General features: G+C 51.6%; 1 protein-coding gene across 1 annotated transcript in view; it reads left to right on the top strand.

Annotated features, from left to right (window-relative positions):
* The window catches only part of LOC142257690 (ephrin-A3-like), a 183,196-nt gene extending 176,739 nt beyond the window's left edge, over window positions 1-6,457 (top strand). Inside the window, exons 2-5 of the mRNA XM_075329825.1 lie at window positions 576-989; window positions 1,696-1,761; window positions 1,860-1,937; window positions 6,220-6,457. Coding sequence (XP_075185940.1) covers window positions 576-989; window positions 1,696-1,761; window positions 1,860-1,937; window positions 6,220-6,341 — 680 coding nt within the window. The 3' untranslated portion in view covers window positions 6,342-6,457. The remainder of the gene's footprint in view (window positions 1-575; window positions 990-1,695; window positions 1,762-1,859; window positions 1,938-6,219) is intronic.
* The last annotated feature ends 12,446 nt before the right edge of the window (window positions 6,458-18,903 follow it).

The raw sequence follows: 18,903 nt of genomic DNA on the forward strand, positions 1-18,903 counted from the left end.
TATAATCATCACGCGTCTCTTCATGTGATCGCGGCTCTGTATAATCCTCACACGTCTGTTCTTCATGTGATCGCGGTTCTATATAATCATCACATGTCTCTTCTTCATGTGATCGCGGCTCTATATAATCATCACATGTCTCTTCTTCATGTGATCGCGGCTCTATATAATCCTCACACGTCTGTTCTTCATGTGATCGCGGCTCTGTATAATCCTCACACGTCTCTTCTTCATGTGATCGCGGCTCTATATAATCATCACACGTCTGTTCTTCATGTGATCGCGGCTCTATATAATCCTCACATATCTCTTCTTTATGTGATCGCGGCTCTATATTATCCGGTTTCTTTGCTCTGGCACTGTCTGGGTGTGTGTTACAGGGGGAGCGTGACCATCACTAAGTGCTTTTGTCCAGCTCAATATTTCCTAATTAATTCTCAGCCTTGAGAGCAGAGATTAGAGAAAAAATCCAAATTACAGCTCAGCCGTGCGTGCGATGTATTGACGGACACACGTGACCAGAGGCGGCCTGTCAGAAGCTTTTCAGCAGACCCTATCTGGCTTCTGGTGTAAAGATGGTGTGGTGTTTGGGGATCAGGATATCCCGGGGGTCGGCTCCTGCGGGGAGGATGAAGGGGTCCCTGCTCTGCGGGGTGGCTCGGCTGATGGGACTAATGTCTTTTTTTTTTTTCCTTCCAGTTTGCGACGCAATGACTACACGGTTCAGGTGAATGTTAACGACTACCTTGACATTTACTGCCCACATTATAACGATACGATGGCGGATCACCGGATGGAGCAGTATATCCTGTACATGGTGAATTATGAGGGCTACCACTCCTGCAACACCAGCCATGGCTTCAAGCCCTGGGAATGTAACCGGCCGCACTCCCCGCACAGCCCTATCAAGTTCTCGGAGAAGTTTCAGCGGTACAGCGCCTTTTCTCTGGGGTACGAGTTCCACGCGGGACACAACTACTACTACATCTGTGAGTACCGGAGAGTAGAGCCGCATTGGGGCCATCAAGTACATTCAGCAAGCGCGCTGGAGATCTCAGTGTCCCAGGAACAGAACCAAGGCGTTACATTTTAGCCCAGTGGTGAGCCGCCTGCAGCCTCCGACAGGGAAGCGTCTTACCTTGCGTTTGTTAGATGGAGGACGTGTCATCTGACTCTGGGTTTGTGCACCATGTATTGCATGCCTGCACTGTCCTGTAATACGGATGCCTGTATACAGCGGTGTAATAAGACTGGTGCATATCTCACCCTAGTGGTCAAAATATAGAATTGCACATGTGATCAGTGCAGTGGATGTCGCTCACTGACACAGGAGGAGCCGCTGCCTCTGAGTCTGCGAGTGATCACTGCCATCCATCTACCCCAGAGCGAAGGCTCACACCGGATTGTGGGATCTGTCCGGCTGATGTATGGGCTCCTCGCACCCCAAATTCTGCCGGATGTAAGGGGGATGGCCTCACTCCCAAGTCACATGTGAGGGGGCACTAATCACAGCAGGCAGGTGGAGGCTCCCGCTGCAGTCATCTGTCGTCCGGTGGATGGACATCCCCGGTCCCCTTACAGGATCCCTCCTGCTGATAATCAGTTGAACCCTTCAGTTGTTCCTCCTGGTATTTTAGTCTTAATTTTTACATTGCACCCATTCTTATTGTTTTTTGTTTTTTTTTCTTTTTCCAGCAACACCAACCCACAACCACCGGCACTCGTGCCTGAAGATGAAAGTGTCCGTGTTCTGCGCAACCAGTAAGTGTTTAAAACCTGGGACCTGGGGGGATGGTGATTGCTTACTGTTGTCAGGACTACGTCAGGCGCGTGGTAATGGTGTCGTCCTTCCCCCGCAGCGGCTCATTCTGGAGAGAAGCACGCTCCCACCCTGCCCCAATTCACGATAGGACCAGAGGTGAAGATTGAAGACCTAGGTGAGTCTGCTCACCAGGGCTGTGGAGTTGGAGTCGTGGAGTCGGAGCTAATTTTGATGGAGTCGGAGCCGGAGTCGGAGCTAATTTTGATGGAGCCGAAGTCGCAGCTCATTTTGATGGAGTCGGAGTCGGTATAAAATGAACCGGCTCCGACTCCTAGAATATATAATAAATTGGGCACAGTAGTGCAATGCAGAATGTGTTGAATATTTTTTCATAGGAATTTGGGAAAGTTATGAAATGTCCTATAAATGGCTGTTCTGTTCCTGATCTAAGGCTACATTCTCACACAGTGTTTTTGCTGCGTTTTTTGAGGATACATTTGTCAGCTGCAAAAGCAGATCAGCTTTTTAAAAAACTGCATCACCTGAAAGGTTTTTGAGCTCATAAAAAAGCATTAGAAAAAGGCCACACAAGCTGACTGCTCATTCTTTGTGAGGATCCTCACAAAACGCTGTGTCTGAATGTCCTATCTTGTCACCCATTGCCTTTGCTGGATGCCCAGAGTCACTGCATTTCACTCAATTATTTTGCCATCAATATTCGATGTTTGTAAAGAAGAAAGAAATTGTTAGCAAGACACTGGCAGTAACAGATAGTAAAGCTCATCACAGCAGCCAGCTTCTCCAGGCCTTAGTGGAAAAAGTTCTGCAAGATTACCAACTCAAAAAAGAACAGGTTCTTGCTATTGTAAAGGACAATGCTTCAAACTTGATAAGTACAATTAAACTGATGAATGAGAGTAATGAACAACAGCTAGAAGAAAATTTAGGATTTAGTATGTGTGAGATGGAGCCACAGCGCTGCTCATGTAACGGAGGAACAAACAGATATTACAACAGAAGAACAGCAAAATGATACTTTAGGATTAGATGATCTTGTTGAAGCTGCTTCAAAACTGCTGTCATGTGACCCGGAAGTTGTGGTGTTTCCACTGTACTGTATCGTACTATACTGGCGTGCGCCGCATCCGCCAAACTGGTGAAAAGCCGGATGTGTGAAACTGGGCGGACATGCTGGAAATCTAATTGGAAAAGTGAGGAAGTTGGTTATTGCCGCCAGAACCCCTAAAATTGATTCCATCTTGAAGAAATGTGCTGGGAAAGGGGCAATTGTTGATCAAGCCACTCGGTGAGGAAGTACTTATTTAATGACTGAGCGATTGCTTGAACTAAAATCATTTCTTATAGATATGGTAAACCCTCAAGTAACCTTAAATGAAGGTCATTGGACACAGGTGGCTAAATTGAAGGAATTGCTTAATCACCCATTTACCGTGACTAAAAAATTACAAGCTGAGGATTTAACTCCTGGCATTTTCATATGGGAGTGGAAGAACTTGCTATTTTGCCTGTCCCAAAGAGGAGGTTTAATCGCAGATGGCATTTCTGCTTCAATGAAATGGAGAGATACACAGCTATTGGAAAATAAAATTCTTCTGACAGCTGTTTATGTGGACCCAAGTCTTCGTATACTGCTTGATGATCAACAGCTTACTAAAGGAAAAGAAGCTTTGAGTGAGGTAGCAGTTAGGATGAGCGGCTACAGGACTGCCAGGCGCAAGAGGACTTGGGTCCTGACAGTGCTACTGCTGCCATATCTTCATCCTCATCAGATGAGGAGTTTAACTTTGAGAAGTATTTGGATGACATGAAGCAGCAAAGTGTTGCCGCAAGGAAAAAGATTTCCCTCCGTCTCCTATAGCAGCAGATTGACCAGATTTCAGTAAAATGTTTCACTTGCTCTCAAAGAAATAGAAAAATTCAACCGTTCATCAAAACTGACTGTGCATGAGGCAATTCCTTTATACCCGGAAATTGTTAGAGATGTTGCCCATGTGGTTATTGCTTTGCCTCCAACCCAAGTTACTGTAGAGAGGATGTTCTCTAGTCTTAATATTAGGTCAGATCAGGTCATCTGTGAAGGAGGATCTGATGGAGGCAATTCTATGTCTTACAACAAATTCATAGACTACACAAATGTTATTTACTATGTTTTTGTTGAAAACTGTTTTTTGCCACCTACATAGTGTTTTATATATATATATATATATATATATATATATATATATATATATATATATATATATAAATATATATATATATATATAGGTAATGCACTATGTAAGTGACAAAAAACATTTTTCATCAAAAACATACTAAATATTTAGCATAATGCTCATATTTAAGTGAAAAATATATTGTAGTATAATGTGAACATCAGACATTTAATCATTTTTATGATACAATAATCAAGATATTTAGATAGAACATAAAATATATTTATTGTAATACAACTTTAGAACACAAACTAATAAATTGTAAATATGTAATATATATAATATATAATTATACAGTGTGTGTGTATATATATTACACAAGATATATATGTAGTCTACTGTATATTACATATTGTATTACATATTTACAATTTATTAGTTTTTTGTGTTCTAAAGTTGTATCCAATAAATATATTTTATGTTCTATTAAAATATCTTGATTATTGTATCATAAAAATTAAATGTCTGATGATCACATACACATGTTGATGTCCTACAATAAATTTTTCACCTAACTATAAGCAATATATGTAGGAGTCGGAGTGGTGGAGTCTGAGTCGGTGCAAGGGAAATTGAAGAGTCTGAGTCGAAGGTTTAGCTTACCGACTCCACAGCCCTGCTGCTCACTCGTGGTGCGCTGTCTCCCCCTGCAGGATGGTCGACTCATAGCAGTTTCTCACACTTCCTCACATGCTGGTGTCCGGATCATATTCTACAGGAGGTGCCCATAGATGCAGATCGGTAGTTGATGACCCGCAGAGTGGTCTCGTGCCTCATCCATGACAGGCCATCACACCCATCAAATATGGTAGTCTGCAGGCACCTGCTACTTGTGCCCGGTGTCGTCCCGAAAGATTCGGAAATTGCAGCCAAGTGTTTGACTGGATTAGTGATTGAGCTCTGACTACCCGGGACTAAGACACCAGCTTCATTGCTGCTGTTGGAATGTAGATTGGATTGTTCCTGGCCGTCCAGATCATCACACGAGCTGCTTCCCTTCATCGTGTTTAGCTGTTATTGCCGCCCGCAGGACGGTGTCACAGGGCGACTCTGAGCTTAATGTTTTTGGGCTCCCGAAGACACTGCTGCTCCTGTCATAAATATAAACCTCCTTGGGTGTTGTGTAAGTAAACCCTTGTCTAATGTGCATCTTGTAGGCGGCCGCCATGTATATTGTGACCTACATACTGGACGGTCACCTCCATCTGCTGTCTCCTCTTGGCTTAAATGTACTTTTGTGTTCAAGGGACATGTTGTTCAGTCTCGCTAGTCCCCTCTGGTGTTTAAGTCCTCTGCAGACATCACATGGACGATCCCACTCGTCTACCTTCACTCTCCACCTTCCTACATCAATCACCTTTTTCACGCTCTACATCCCCTGACTGACCTCGGCCCCTGCCCTCCGCCTACCTCTGACTATGACCTCGACCCCTACCCTCCACCCATATCTCGGACTGCAACCGGGGCTCTTGCCCTTTGCCCGCATCTTGGACTGGGACTCTGGCCCTTGCCCTTTGCCCGCATCTTGGACTGGGACTCTGGTCCGTGCCCTCTGCCCGCCTCTTGGACTGGGACTCTGGTCCGTGCCCTCTGCCCTCCTCTTGGACTGGGACTCTGGTCCGTGCCCTCTGCCCGCCTCTTGGACTGGGACTCTGGTCCGTGCCCTCTGCCCACCTCTTGGACTGGGACTCTGGTCCGTGCCCTCTGCCCGCCTCTTGGACTGGGACTCTGGTCCGTGCCCTCTGCCCGCCTCTTGGACTGGGAACCTGGTCCGTGCCCTCTGCCCACCTCTTGGACTGGGAACCTGGTCTGTGCCCTCCGCCCGCCTCTTGGACTGGGAACCTGGTCCGTGCCCTCCGTCCGCCCACTGGACTGGGACTCTGGTCTGTGCCCTCTGCCCGCCCATTGGACTGGGACTCTGGTCCGTGCCCTCTGCCCGCCCATTGGACTGGGACTCTGGTCCGTGCCCTCTGCCTGCCCATTGGACTGGGACTCTGGTCCGTGCCCTCTGCCCCCGCTCATTGGACTGGGACTCTGGTCCGTGCCCTCTGCCCGCCTCTTGGACTGGGACTCTGGTCCATGCCCTCTGCCCGCCTCTTGGACTGGGACTCTGGTCCGTGCCCTCTGCCCGCCTCTTGGACTGCCACTTGAGCCCATTTCTGCTTTACTGTTGGACACCAGATCTTGCTTTCCTCCATTCACCTTTTCCCTCCTGTATTTCAGGTAACTTTAATCCAGAGATCCCCAAGTTGGAGAAGAGCATTAGTGGGACGAGCCCGAAGCGAGAACACTTACATTTGACGGTGGCCGTCTCTCTGCTCCTAATGACTCTCTTGGCGTCTTAGTTTTCTTGTTTCAGGCTGAAGACCTCGGAGAAATGAATGCAATCTCCACATTCAGAACTCTGTAAGGACTGTGCAGGTTGGGGAGCGGCTGATGGGAGGAGGAGCAGCGTCCTTAATCTCATTTTTTTTTTTTTTTTTTTTAACAAAAATCTTTTTTTTTTTATTAAGACTGAACCTGCGGCACTAAAATCACAACCCTGACACTAGTGGACACTATCGAGGTCTTGTGATTTCTTGAATAATATCATTGAGCAGACAGGACCAAGGAGCTGTTGCCTAGAGCTTGTGATCCACAGGGCCCTGTTCTGCCCCGGCCCACAACATACAACTGGCGGCCACACCTATGGGCTGTTATTACTTTAGTGCCTATGCCCGTTAGGCATTGAGCGCCCGGCGGTCGGCTGCAGGGAGCGATCAGCTGATCACCCGGCGGCCGGCTACTGGGAGCGATCAGCTGATCACCCGGCGGCCGGCAAGTGACAGCGCTCAGCTGATCACCGGCGGTCGGCTGCAGGGAGCGATCAGCTGATCACCCGGCGGCCGGCTACTGGGAGCGATCAGCTGATCACCCGGCGGCCGGCTGCAGATCAGCTGATCGTTCACAATAGTCTGCCGCTGGTAAAACTGTAAAAAAAAAAAAAAAAAAAATCAAAACGAATTGCGTTGTTTTGCAGCATCCGTTGCATCCGTTGTGCCACTATATGCAACACATCCGTTGCATCCGTTACACAACGCAATGCAACGGATACCGTTCAACGCAAGTGTGAAACTAGCCTTAGACTGAACCTGCGGCACTAAAATCACAACCCTGACACTAGTGGACACTATCGAGGTCTTGTGATTTCTTGAATAATATCATTGAGCAGACAGGACCAAGGAGCTGTTGCCTAGAGCTTGTGATCCACAGGGCCCTGTTCTGCCCCGGCCCACAACATACAACTGGCGGCCACACCTATGGGCTGTTATTACTTTAGTGCCTATGCCCGTTAGGCATTGAGCGCCCGGCGGTCGGCTGCAGGGAGCGATCAGCTGATCACCCGGCGGCCGGCTACTGGGAGCGATCAGCTGATCACCCGGCGGCCGGCAAGTGACAGCGCTCAGCTGATCACCGGCGGTCGGCTGCAGGGAGCGATCAGCTGATCACCCGGCGGCCGGCTACTGGGAGCGATCAGCTGATCACCCGGCGGCCGGCTGCAGATCAGCTGATCGTTCACAATAGTCTGCCGCTGGTAAAACTGTAAAAAAAAAAAAAAAAAAATCAAAACGAATTGCGTTGTTTTGCAGCATCCGTTGCATCCGTTGTGCCACTATATGCAACACATCCGTTGCATCCGTTACACAACGCAATGCAACGGATACCGTTCAACGCAAGTGTGAAACTAGCCTTAGACTGAACCTGCGGCACTAAAATCACAACCCTGACACTAGTGGACACTATCGAGGTCTTGTGATTTCTTGAATAATATCATTGAGCAGACATGACCAAGGAGCTGCTGCCTAGAGCTTGTGATCCACAGGGCCCTGCTCTGCCTCGGCCCACAACATACAACTGGCGGCCACACCTATGGGCTGTTATTACTTGAGTGCCTATGCCCGTTAGGTTCCTGCGAGGATAGGATGCACGCCGAGTGCAGGACCTTGGGCTGACAACAGACCATCGTTTTAGTCAGCCTTACAATCCCCTGAGTTGGTTTTTTCCATTCCTCCTGGACATGTTGCACTTTGGTTCTTTTCTGGATGCCCTTGTGATATCTTGCCCAGATTACCGCCAGCCTCATGGATTTTCCTGGCCAAGTGCATTGAGCACAGTAGCAGAACCCTTTACCAAATGTTTGGCTCTAACACTTTCTGGTGCCATATTGTGTACTTTTCCTTCCCAAGGTCCTCAGACACCTTATATCAATAAGCCAACCTGATTCAATGGACGATAAAACTGCAAAACACCGGAAGAGGTGGAAGTACCAGACCTGCAGTGATGGCCACTGCTCCTTCTGGATGTCCAGGCTCAGAATTAGGATTAGCTTCCAGGCTTCTGTGGGTCCAGGACTAGCAATGGACAGTCATTAAACCAATGTTCCCTATGTGAGATGTAGCAGAGCCTGGACGCAGCAGACAGAGCGCCCTCAGCTGGTCACAGCTCCACGACAACTGTCCCACAACTCTACAGAGATGAGAGGAAATTGCACTAAATTACCCCAGACCCCTCCACCGGGGACATCCACTGCTCGATAGTCAATACCCTGGGAATTCTTGATGGACAGCTGGGGAACCAGCGCATCCGTAATACAGCAGGACCCCACTGTACAGAGCCGAACGGGGAGAGCAGCATGCAGGAGACAGAATGGCATTGTAAATACATATCTATCTATATTTTAAGTATACCATCCCTGTGATGACGTATACATTGTCCCTTCTGACTGAACTGTAAATTCAAATGTTGTCTTCTATGAAGGCAAGTTTCCACCTATGCAATGCACAGACAGTTTGAGAATAAATATCAGACTGACCTTTTTATGAACGGCATCGGCTGTGATTTTCATATAATGCTGTAAACCTAGAAAATGAATAAAAGAATAAACCTGACTAGTCACTTGTACTTGCAGGGGAGGGTGAGGAACAAGGTGCAAGTACCAGCCCGACATCAACCCTGTCCTCACCCGTGGCTCAATGTTGGCTTATACCCAACACCTCAACGGTCTCCGCTCACCTCTCATCGGGAATACCCAATACTTCCCTGGTCCCCGCTCACCTCTTGTCGGAATACCCAACACCTCCACGGTGCCCGCTCGTCGGGAATACCCATCATGGCCACGGCTCTCGTCGGAAATACCAAACACCTTCACGGCCACGGCTCTCCTCTCGTCGGGAATAACCAACACCTCCACTGCTACGGCTCTCCTCTAGTCGGGAATACCCAACACCTCGACTGCCACCATGCCTCCACTGTATTCTTCTTGCCATATCCATGGTCCCCGTGTCCCTCTCGCCTAGAACACCCGACACATGCGAGGTCCCCCTGCTCCACTCGCCTAGAACACCCCACACATGCGAGGTCCCCCTGCTCCACTCGCCTAGAACACCCCACACATGCGAGGTCCCTCTGCTCATGTGCAATACATGACATCTATTATCCCAGCACCTTTGTTCGTCTAGGGTACACAACACTTCAATGGGAGCATGGATGGTTCTTGCACCCCTCTCACCTGCCATAACACTTAGGGTAAATCTATATATTGTGTTCCTTTTTCCTGTAATGACTTCTGGTGTAAATCTATGTATTCCTCTATCCTATAATATCACAAATTTGAGGTAAACAGATGGTCCTCATGTTGCACTGTCTTTCACACCTGTACACAACCTCTGCCTGCGCTCTCGCTCCCAGGTCAGGAATTTCAATGCTGCCTCCTTCCACCCACAGTCTGGGAAAATCTGATGCCCTCACTTCTCTTAAAAAGCTGATAAACTGCGCCCTTCATTCACCTCAGTATGTTCGGGACCTGCATGATCTCTGTCTACTGCAGCAGTAGCTGAAGTGACCAGTAGAGGGCACCATGATCAGTCTACTGCAGGAGGTGTCACCAGCAGAGGGCACCATAATCTGTCTACTGCATACCGTGTTTCCCCGAAAATAAGACGTCCCCCGAAAATAAGACATAGCAGGAGTATTCAGGGATGCTTTAATATAAGACATCCCCTGAAAATAAAACATAGCTGAGGTCAATAATCAAGTGTCATGCAGCGGTGAAAGAGTTAAAGACACTGCAGGACACTTCATTATAGGCAGCGGACACCCCCAGAAGAGAGAAGACAGAAGAAAGAAGACCCCCGATCATACTCACAAGACGCCGACCGGGAGCAGGTGAGCGCATCAAGGTCCTGCAGCGGCGGAACACACACGCACACACGCACATAAGAACAGACACACACACATCAGATCACACTCACTCTCACACACACATCAGATCGCATCCACACACTCACAACATCCAGCGATATCGCTTGCTTCTCGGCGGCGATACTCTGCGTGCAGTGACCTTCCAGGACCTGCAGGAGGATCACATGGCTGGAAGCATGTGGTATCTCTGGATGTTGTGATTGTGTAAGCGTGTATGTGCGATATCGTCAATGTGTGTGTAAGTGTATGCGATCGGATGTGTGCGTGTATGCTGTCTGATGTGTGAGTGTGTGAGTGTATGCGATCGGATCGGTGAGTGTCGGCAGAGGAGCACGGCGTGCAGTACAGCTGCTGGGATCGTGGGGTGGGTGGGAAGAAGTGGGGTGGGTGTGTGTTTGTGTGTGAGTGAGTGTGACCTGATGTGTGTGTTTGTGAGATCTGATGTCAGCCAGACGCAGGGGAGCACAGCTGCAGAGAGATCACAGGGAGAAGTGTGTGTGTGTGTGTGTGTGTGTGTGTGTGTGTGAGAGAGATCTGATGTCAGCCAGACGCAGGGGAGCACAGCAGCAGAGAGATCACAGGGAGAAGTGTGTGTGTGTGTGTGTGTGTGTGTGTGTGTGTGAGAGAGATCTGATGTCAGCCAGACGCAGGGGAGCACAGCTGCAGAGAGATCACAGGGAGAAGTGTGTGCGTGTGATATGATGTCTGGAGGGAGATCACAGGCAGAAGTGTGTGTGTGTGTGTGTGTGTGTGTGTGATCTGATGTCAGCCAGACGCAGGGGAGCACAGCTGCAGAGAGATCACAGGGAGAAGTGTGTGCGTGTGATCTGATGTCAGCCAGACGGAGGAGAGCACAGCTGCAGGGAGATCACAGGGAGAAGTGTGTGGGTGTGATCTGATGTCAGCCAGACGCAGGGGAGCACAGCTGCAGGGAGATCACAGGGAGAAGTGTGTGTGTGTGTGTGTGTGTGTGTGTGTGTGTGAGAGAGAGATCTGATGTCAGCCAGACGCAGGGGAGCACAGCTGCAGAGAGATCACAGGGAGAAGTGTGTGGGTGTGATCTGATGTCAGCCAGACGCAGGGGAGCACAGCTGCAGGGAGATCACAGGGAGAAGTGTGTGTGTGTGTGTGTGTGTGTGTGTGTGTGAGAGAGATCTGATGTCAGCCAGACGCAGGGGAGCACTGCTGCAGAGAGATCACAGGGAGAAGTGTGTGCGTGTGATCTGATGTCAGCCAGACGCAGGGGAGCACAGCTGCAGGGAGATCACAGGGAGAAGTGTGTGGGTGTGATCTGATGTCAGCCAGACGCAGGGGAGCACAGCTGCAGAGAGATCACAGGGAGAAGTGTGTGTGTGTGATCTGATGTCAGCCAGACGCAGGGGAGCACAGCTGCAGGGAGATCACAGGGAGAAGTGTGTGCGTGTGATCTGATGTCAGCCAGACGCAGGGGAGCACAGCTGCAGGGAGATCACAGGGAGAAAAGTGTGTGTGTGTGTGTGTGTGTGAGCGAGATCTGATGTCAGCCAGACGCAGGGGAGCACAGCTGCAGGGAGATCACAGGGAGAAAAGTGTGTGTGTGTGTGTGTGAGCGAGATCTGATGTCAGCCAGACGCAGGGGAGCACAGCTGCAGGGAGGTGTGTGTGTGTGTGTGTGTGTGTGTTCGTTCTGATGTCAGCCAGACGCAGGGGAGGCGTGCAGCATATCTGATGGGAGATCACAGAAGGATCTGGGAGCCATACAGACGCCCTGGTCTGGTAAGTATGATGATCCTGGGATGGGAGGGGTCTGCTTTTTGTGGGGGATAAACTTACCCCCAACCATGTCTCCTCGAGAATAACACACCCCCCTGAAAATAAGACATAGTGCTTTTTTGAGGGCAAAAAAAAAATATAGGACAGTGTGTCTTATTTTCGGGGAAACGGTAGTAGCTAATATCACCAGCAGAGGGCACAGTTATCTGTCTACTGTAGCAGTAGCTGATATCACCAGCAGAGGGCACAATGATCTGTCTACTGTAGCAGTAGTTGTCACCGGCAGATGGCACAATGATCTGTCTACTGTAGCAGTAGTTGTCACCGGCAGATGGCACCATGAATTTGTCTACTGCAGCAGTAGCTGATGTCATCAGCAGAGGGCACAATGATCTGTCTACTGTAGCAATAGCTGATGTCACCAGCAGAAGGCACCATGAATTTGTCTACTGCAGCAGTAGCTGATGTCATCAGCAGAGGGCACCGTGATCTGTCTGCTGTAGCATGAAGTGTCACCAGCAGAGGGCACCATGATTTCAGTCTGCAGCAGTAGCTGATGTCACAAGTAGAGGGCACCGTGATCTCAGTCTGCTGTAGCACGAAGTGTCACCAGCAGAGGGCACCATGATTTGTCTACTGCAGGAATAGCAATAGCTGATGTCACCAGCAGAGGGCACCATGATTTGTCTACTGCAGCAGTAGCTGATGTCATCAGCAGAGGGCACCATGATCTCAGTCTACTGTTGTAGTTGTCACCAGCAGAGGGCACCATGCTGTAGCAGTAGGTATCACCAGTAGAGGGCACAATGATCCGAGTCTAGTGCAGCAGTAGTTTGTCACCAGCAGAGAGACCATGATTTGAGTTTACTGTAGGTGTAACCAGCAGACGGGTGGAATGATCATGGTTGCAGGGATTGTGATTTGAGCCTAGGAGTGCAGAGGTCCCGCCGACCTCAACGCCTGCTTCAGCTGGATGTGTATCTCCGGGCCCATCGGGTCCCTACGCTGTAAACTGCGGCGGTGTTGAGGCGAACATGTATGCCGACTGCTTAAGAAGATGAATATTCACTGCTCTCCACGCCCTTAATCCCGCCCACATCTTTTCACTGAAGCTGAGGTGGGCGGTATTATGGGCGTGTAGAACAGTGAATATTCATTTTATTTACTAGCCGCATATGTGATCACCAAGTCGCCGGCTTCCTGCAGCTGCGGGGCGATCGTCTGCTGCTATTGAAGAGAACGATTTCACTGCTCTGCACACCCATAATCCCAGGCGTGTGGGGAAGTGAATGTGCCAACAGCTGACGCAGGTGCAAGTGACGTCATGTGCTGCGCCACGAACACACTGAAGTCAGTTCCCAAGCATGCCATTATTAAAGGAGGAGATCTAGGGGAGGTGAATATACCGTGTTTCCCCGAAAATAAGACCTCTTTCGACAATAAGGCCTAGCAGGAGTTTTCAGGGAGGCTTAAATATAAGACATCCCCTGAAGATAAGACTTAGCCGCGGTGCAATAATGAAGTGTCCGTGCAGCAGTAAAAAAAAAAGTTAAAGAATCCTGCAAGACACTTCATTAAAGACAGCGGACACCCACTAAAGAAAGAAGAGTGAAGACACCGCCCCCCCCGATCATACTCACCAGACGCCGATTGGGAGCAGGGGAGCGCATCAAGGTCCTGCGGTGGAACATACACATCAGATCACATACACTTACTACAGATCGCAATCATGTACTCGCCATATCGTTTGCTTCTCGGCGCGTAAGGACCTGCAACACTGTGCAGTGAGCTTCCAGAACCTTGCATCACATGGCCAGAAGCACGTGGTATCTCTGGATGTTGTGTGTGCGCGCAATTGTACTGGTATGTGCGATTTCGTGAGTGTGTGTATGCGATCGGATGTGTGAGTTTATGCTGTCTCGTGTGCGTGTCGGCAAGAGGCAGAGGAGGACGGCGTGCTGCACAACTGCCTGGAGCCCCACCGGAGATCACAGGGAGGAATAATGTGAAATCTGGTTTTGTGTGTGTGTGTGTGTGTGTCTGTCATTCAGATGCAGGGGAGGACAACGTGCTGCACAGAGATCACAGGGAGGAGTGATATGGAATCTGACGTGTCTATATGAGTGTGCGATCTGATGTGTGTGTGTGTGTGTGTCTCTGTCATTCAGATGCATGGGAGGACAACGTGCTGCACAGAGATCACAGGGAGGAGTGATATGGAATCTGACGTGTCTATGTGAGTGTGCGATCTGATGTGTGTGTGTGTGTGTCATTCAGATGCATGGGAGGACAACGTGCTGCACAGAGATCACAGGGAGGAGTGATATGGAATCTGACGTGTCTATGTGAGTGTGCGATCTGATGTGTGTGTGTGTGTGTGTGTCTCTGTCATTCAGATGCATGGGAGGACAACGTGCTGCACAGAGATCACAGGGAGGAGTGATATGGAATCTGACGTGTCTATATGAGTGTGCGATCTGATGTGTGTGTGTGTGTCTCTGTCATTCAGATGCATGGGAGGACAACGTGCTGCACAGAGATCACAGGGAGGAGTGATATGGAATCTGACGTGTCTATATGAGTGTGCGATCTGATGTGTGTGTGTGTGTGTGTCTCTGTCATTCAGATGCATGGGAGGACAACGTGCTGCACAGAGATCACAGGGAGGAGTGATATGGAATCTGACGTGTCTATATGAGTGTGCGATCTGATGTGTGTGTGTGTGTGTCTCTGTCATTCAGATGCATGGGAGGACAACGTGCTGCACAGAGATCACAGGGAGGAGTGATATGGAGTCTGACGTGTCTATATGAGTGTGCGATCTGATGTGTGTGTGTGTGTCTCTGTCATTCAGATGCATGGGAGGACAACGTGCTGCACAGAGATCACAGGGAGGAGTGATATGGAATCTGACGTGTCTATATGAGTGTGCGATCTGATGTGTGTGTGTGTGTCTCTGTCATTCAGATGCAGGGGAGGACAACGTGCTGCACAGAGATCACAGGGAGGAGTGATATGGAATCTGACGTGTCTATATGAGTGTGCGATCTGATGTGTGTGTGTGTGTCTCTGTCATTCAGATGCATGGGAGGACAACGTGCTGCACAGAGATCACAGGGAGGAGGGATATGGAATCTGACGTGTCTATATGAGTGTGCGATCTGATGTGTGTGTGTGTGTGTCTCTGTCATTCAGATGCATGGGAGGACAACGTGCTGCACAGAGATCACAGGGAGGAGTGATATGGAGTCTGACGTGTCTATATGAGTGTGCGATCTGATGTGTGTGTGTGTGTCTCTGTCATTCAGATGCATGGGAGGACAACGTGCTGCACAGAGATCACAGGGAGGAGTGATATGGAATCTGACGTGTCTATATGAGTGTGCGATCTGATGTGTGTGTGTGTGTCTCTGTCATTCAGATGCAGGGGAGGACAACGTGCTGCACAGAGATCACAGGGAGGAGTGATATGGAATCTGACGTGTCTATATGAGTGTGCGATCTGATGTGTGTGTGTGTGTCTCTGTCATTCAGATGCATGGGAGGACAACGTGCTGCACAGAGATCACAGGGAGGAGGGATATGGAATCTGACGTGTCTATATGAGTGTGCGATCTGATGTGTGTGTGTGTGTGTCTCTGTCATTCAGATGCATGGGAGGACAACGTGCTGCACAGAGATCACAGGGAGGAGTGATATGCATACCTCCCAACTTTTAAAGAAGGAAAAGAGGGACAAAGTTTGCGGCGCGCGTAAATTTTTAGGCCACGCCCCCTAACCACACCCATTTCACAGTCATGCCCATATCCACTCCTCATCCACACCCATTCAGCACGGACACGCAGGCAGCCGGCGGGCCTCCAGCACGGACACGCAGGCAGCCGGCGGGCCTCCAGCACGGACACGCAGGCAGCCGGCGGGCCTCCAGCACGGACACGCAGGCAGCCGGCGGGCCTCCAGCACGGACACGCAGGCAGCCACAGTGAGGCGGCCGGTCGCCCGCACAGTGAGGCGGCCGGTCGCCTTCACAGACAGGCGGCCGGCCACCCGCCTTCACAGACAGGCGGCGGGCCGCCCGCACAGACAGGTGGCGGGCCGCCGCACAGAGAGGCGTGGGCCGACCACACAAAGAGGCGGCCCAAACAGAGAGGCAGCCGGTCGTTTTCACAGACAGGCGGCCGGCCGCCCGCACACACAGGCGGCGGGGGGCGCCCGCACAGACAGGCGGCGGGGGACGCCCGCACAGACAGGCGGCGGGGGACGCCCGCACAGACAGGCGGCAGGGGGGCGCCCGCACAGACAGGCGGCAGGGGGGCGCCCGCACAGACAGGCGGCAGGGGGGCGCCCGCACAGACAGGCGGCAGGGGGGCGCCCGCACAGACAGGCGGCGGGGGCGCCCGCACAGACAGGCGGCAGGGGGGCGCCCGCACAGACAGGCGGCAGGGGGGCGCCCGCACAGACAGGCGGCAGGGGGGCGCCCGCACAGACAGGCGGCAGGGGGGCGCCCGCACAGACAGGCGGCAGGGGGGCGCCCGCACAGACAGGCGGCAGGGGGGCGCCCACACAGACAGGCGGCAGGGGGGCGCCCGCACAGACAGGCGGCAGGGGGGCGCCCGCACAGACAGGCGGCAGGGGGGCGCCCGCACAGACAGGCGGCGGGGGGCGCCCGCACAGACAGGCGGCAGGGGGGCGCCCGCACAGACAGGCGGCAGGGGGGCGCCCGCACAGACAGGCGGCAGGGGGGCGCCCGCACAGACAGGCGGCAGGGGGGCGCCCGCACAGACAGGCGGCAGGGGGGCGCCCGCACAGACAGGCGGCGGGGGGCGCCCGCACAGACAGGCGGCGGGGGGCGCCCGCACAGACAGGCGGCAGGGGGGTGCCCGCACAGACAGGCGGCGGGGGGCCCCCGCACAGACAGGCGGCAGGGGGGCGCCCGCACAGACAGGCGGCAGGGGGGTGCCCGCACAGACAGGCGGCAGGGGGGCGCCCGCACAGACAGGCGGCGGGGGGCGCCCGCACAGACAGGCGGCGGGGGGCACCCGCACAGACAGGCGGCGGGGGGGCGCCCGCACAGACAGGCGGCAGGGGGGCGCCCGCACAGACAGGTGGCAGGGGGGCGCCCGCACAGACAGGTGGCGGGCCGACCGCACAGACAGGCTCCGGCCGGGGATGAGGGGGGAGGGAGGGAAATCAGCGCTGGGGAGATTAGTTTACTGTACCAGCAGCAGCACAGGCAGCGCTCCTCTCTATGCCACGTCTACTAGGATGGTAGGAGGGAAAAGCAGGGAGGCGGAGAGAGAGTGGGTGGGCGGAGCCCGGGAGCCGGCCGTCCCGCCCGTGGCAACGGGACAAATAACGTAAAGCGTGAAAGTCCCGCTGTATCCGGGACGGTTGGGAGGTATGCAGCATGTTAGAATGTGTATATAAGATCCCACTGGTGGTGGCCGCAGCTTATAGGCCCCAAATCTGGTGACAGGTTCCCTTTAAAGTGAACCTGTCAGGTGCAATATGCACTCAGAGCCAGGAGCAGTTCTGGGTGTATATTGCTAATCCCTGCCTAACCATCCCTGTATACACTAGCATAGATAAAGAGATCAAGAACAAATATTTTTAAAGATCTTATATCTTATGCTAATGAGCGCGGGGACTAGTCACAAGGGCGTTACTTCACTTGGCTAGTCGGCTCGCATAGCATGTTAGCATGTTATTACGCCCCTGTGTGAGTACTAACACGCTATGTGAGCCGACCTGCCAAGTGAAGTAACGCCCTTGGGACTAGTCCCCGCGCTAATTAGCATAAGATATAAGATCTTTAAAAATACTTTTTCTATAGATGCCTTTATCTATGCTAGTGTATACAGGGACGGTTAGGGAGGGATTAGCAATATACACCCAGGACTGCTCCTGGCTCTGAGTGCAGATTGCACCTGATAGGTTCCCTTTAAAGGGAAACTGTCACCAGAAATTTAGCAAAAAAAATAAAAGATTCCCCTCTGCAGCTCCTGGGCTGCATTCTGGAAAGGTTCCTGTTGCTATTGTGCCCCCTTTGAGACCTAAAAAAATACTTTATGAAGTCTTACCTTTTTGTATGCAAATCTGTTTTTATGGTCACGGGGGCGGGCTGCCTGGCGTCCGTTATTCCCCCTCCTGCCGCTGTACGCCGTCCCCCATTGCTCATTTCCATACATGAGGACGCCTTCCTCATGTAACTGTCCTCCTGAAGTTTTGTGCATGCCCAGTGCCACTCTCGCGGGAGTAAGCACTGTGCAAAGTGTGAACGCTTTTGAGGTGATTGCGCAGGCGCGAGATTATGGGCGGCGCTGTGATTGTCATCAGCAGCGTCATCCAAGTACCCGCCCATAATCTCGTGCCCGCACTTCTCACTCTGCCTCCACCGTTATGCGCAAGCACTGGCCATATGAACCACGTTACCTATTACCGCAGGCGCAAGATTATGGGCGGCGCTGTGATTGCCATCAGCAAAGTCATCCAAGTACCCGCCCATAATCTCGTGCCCGCGCTTCTCACTCTGCCTCCACCGTTATGCGCAAGCACTGGCCATATGAACCACGTTACCTATTACCATGGGCGCGAGATTATGGGCGGCGCTGTGATTGTCATCAGCAGCGTCATCCAAGTACCCGCCCATAATCTCGTGCAAGCAGTAATAGGTAACATGGTTCATATGGCCAGCACTTGCGCATAACGGTGGAGTCAGAGGGAAAAGTGCGGGCACGAGATTATGGGCGGGTACTTGGTTAACGCTGCTGATGACAATCACAGCGCCGCCCATAATCTCGTGCCTGCGCAATCACCTGAAAAAGCGTTCACATGCGCAAAACTTCGGGAGGACAGTTACATGAGGAAGGCGTCCTTGTGTATGTAAATGAGCAATGGGGGACTGCGTAAAGCGGC

The sequence above is a fragment of the Anomaloglossus baeobatrachus genome, chromosome 12 (genome assembly GCF_048569485.1).
Source record: "Anomaloglossus baeobatrachus isolate aAnoBae1 chromosome 12, aAnoBae1.hap1, whole genome shotgun sequence".
NCBI classification, from domain to species: domain Eukaryota; kingdom Metazoa; phylum Chordata; class Amphibia; order Anura; family Aromobatidae; genus Anomaloglossus; species Anomaloglossus baeobatrachus.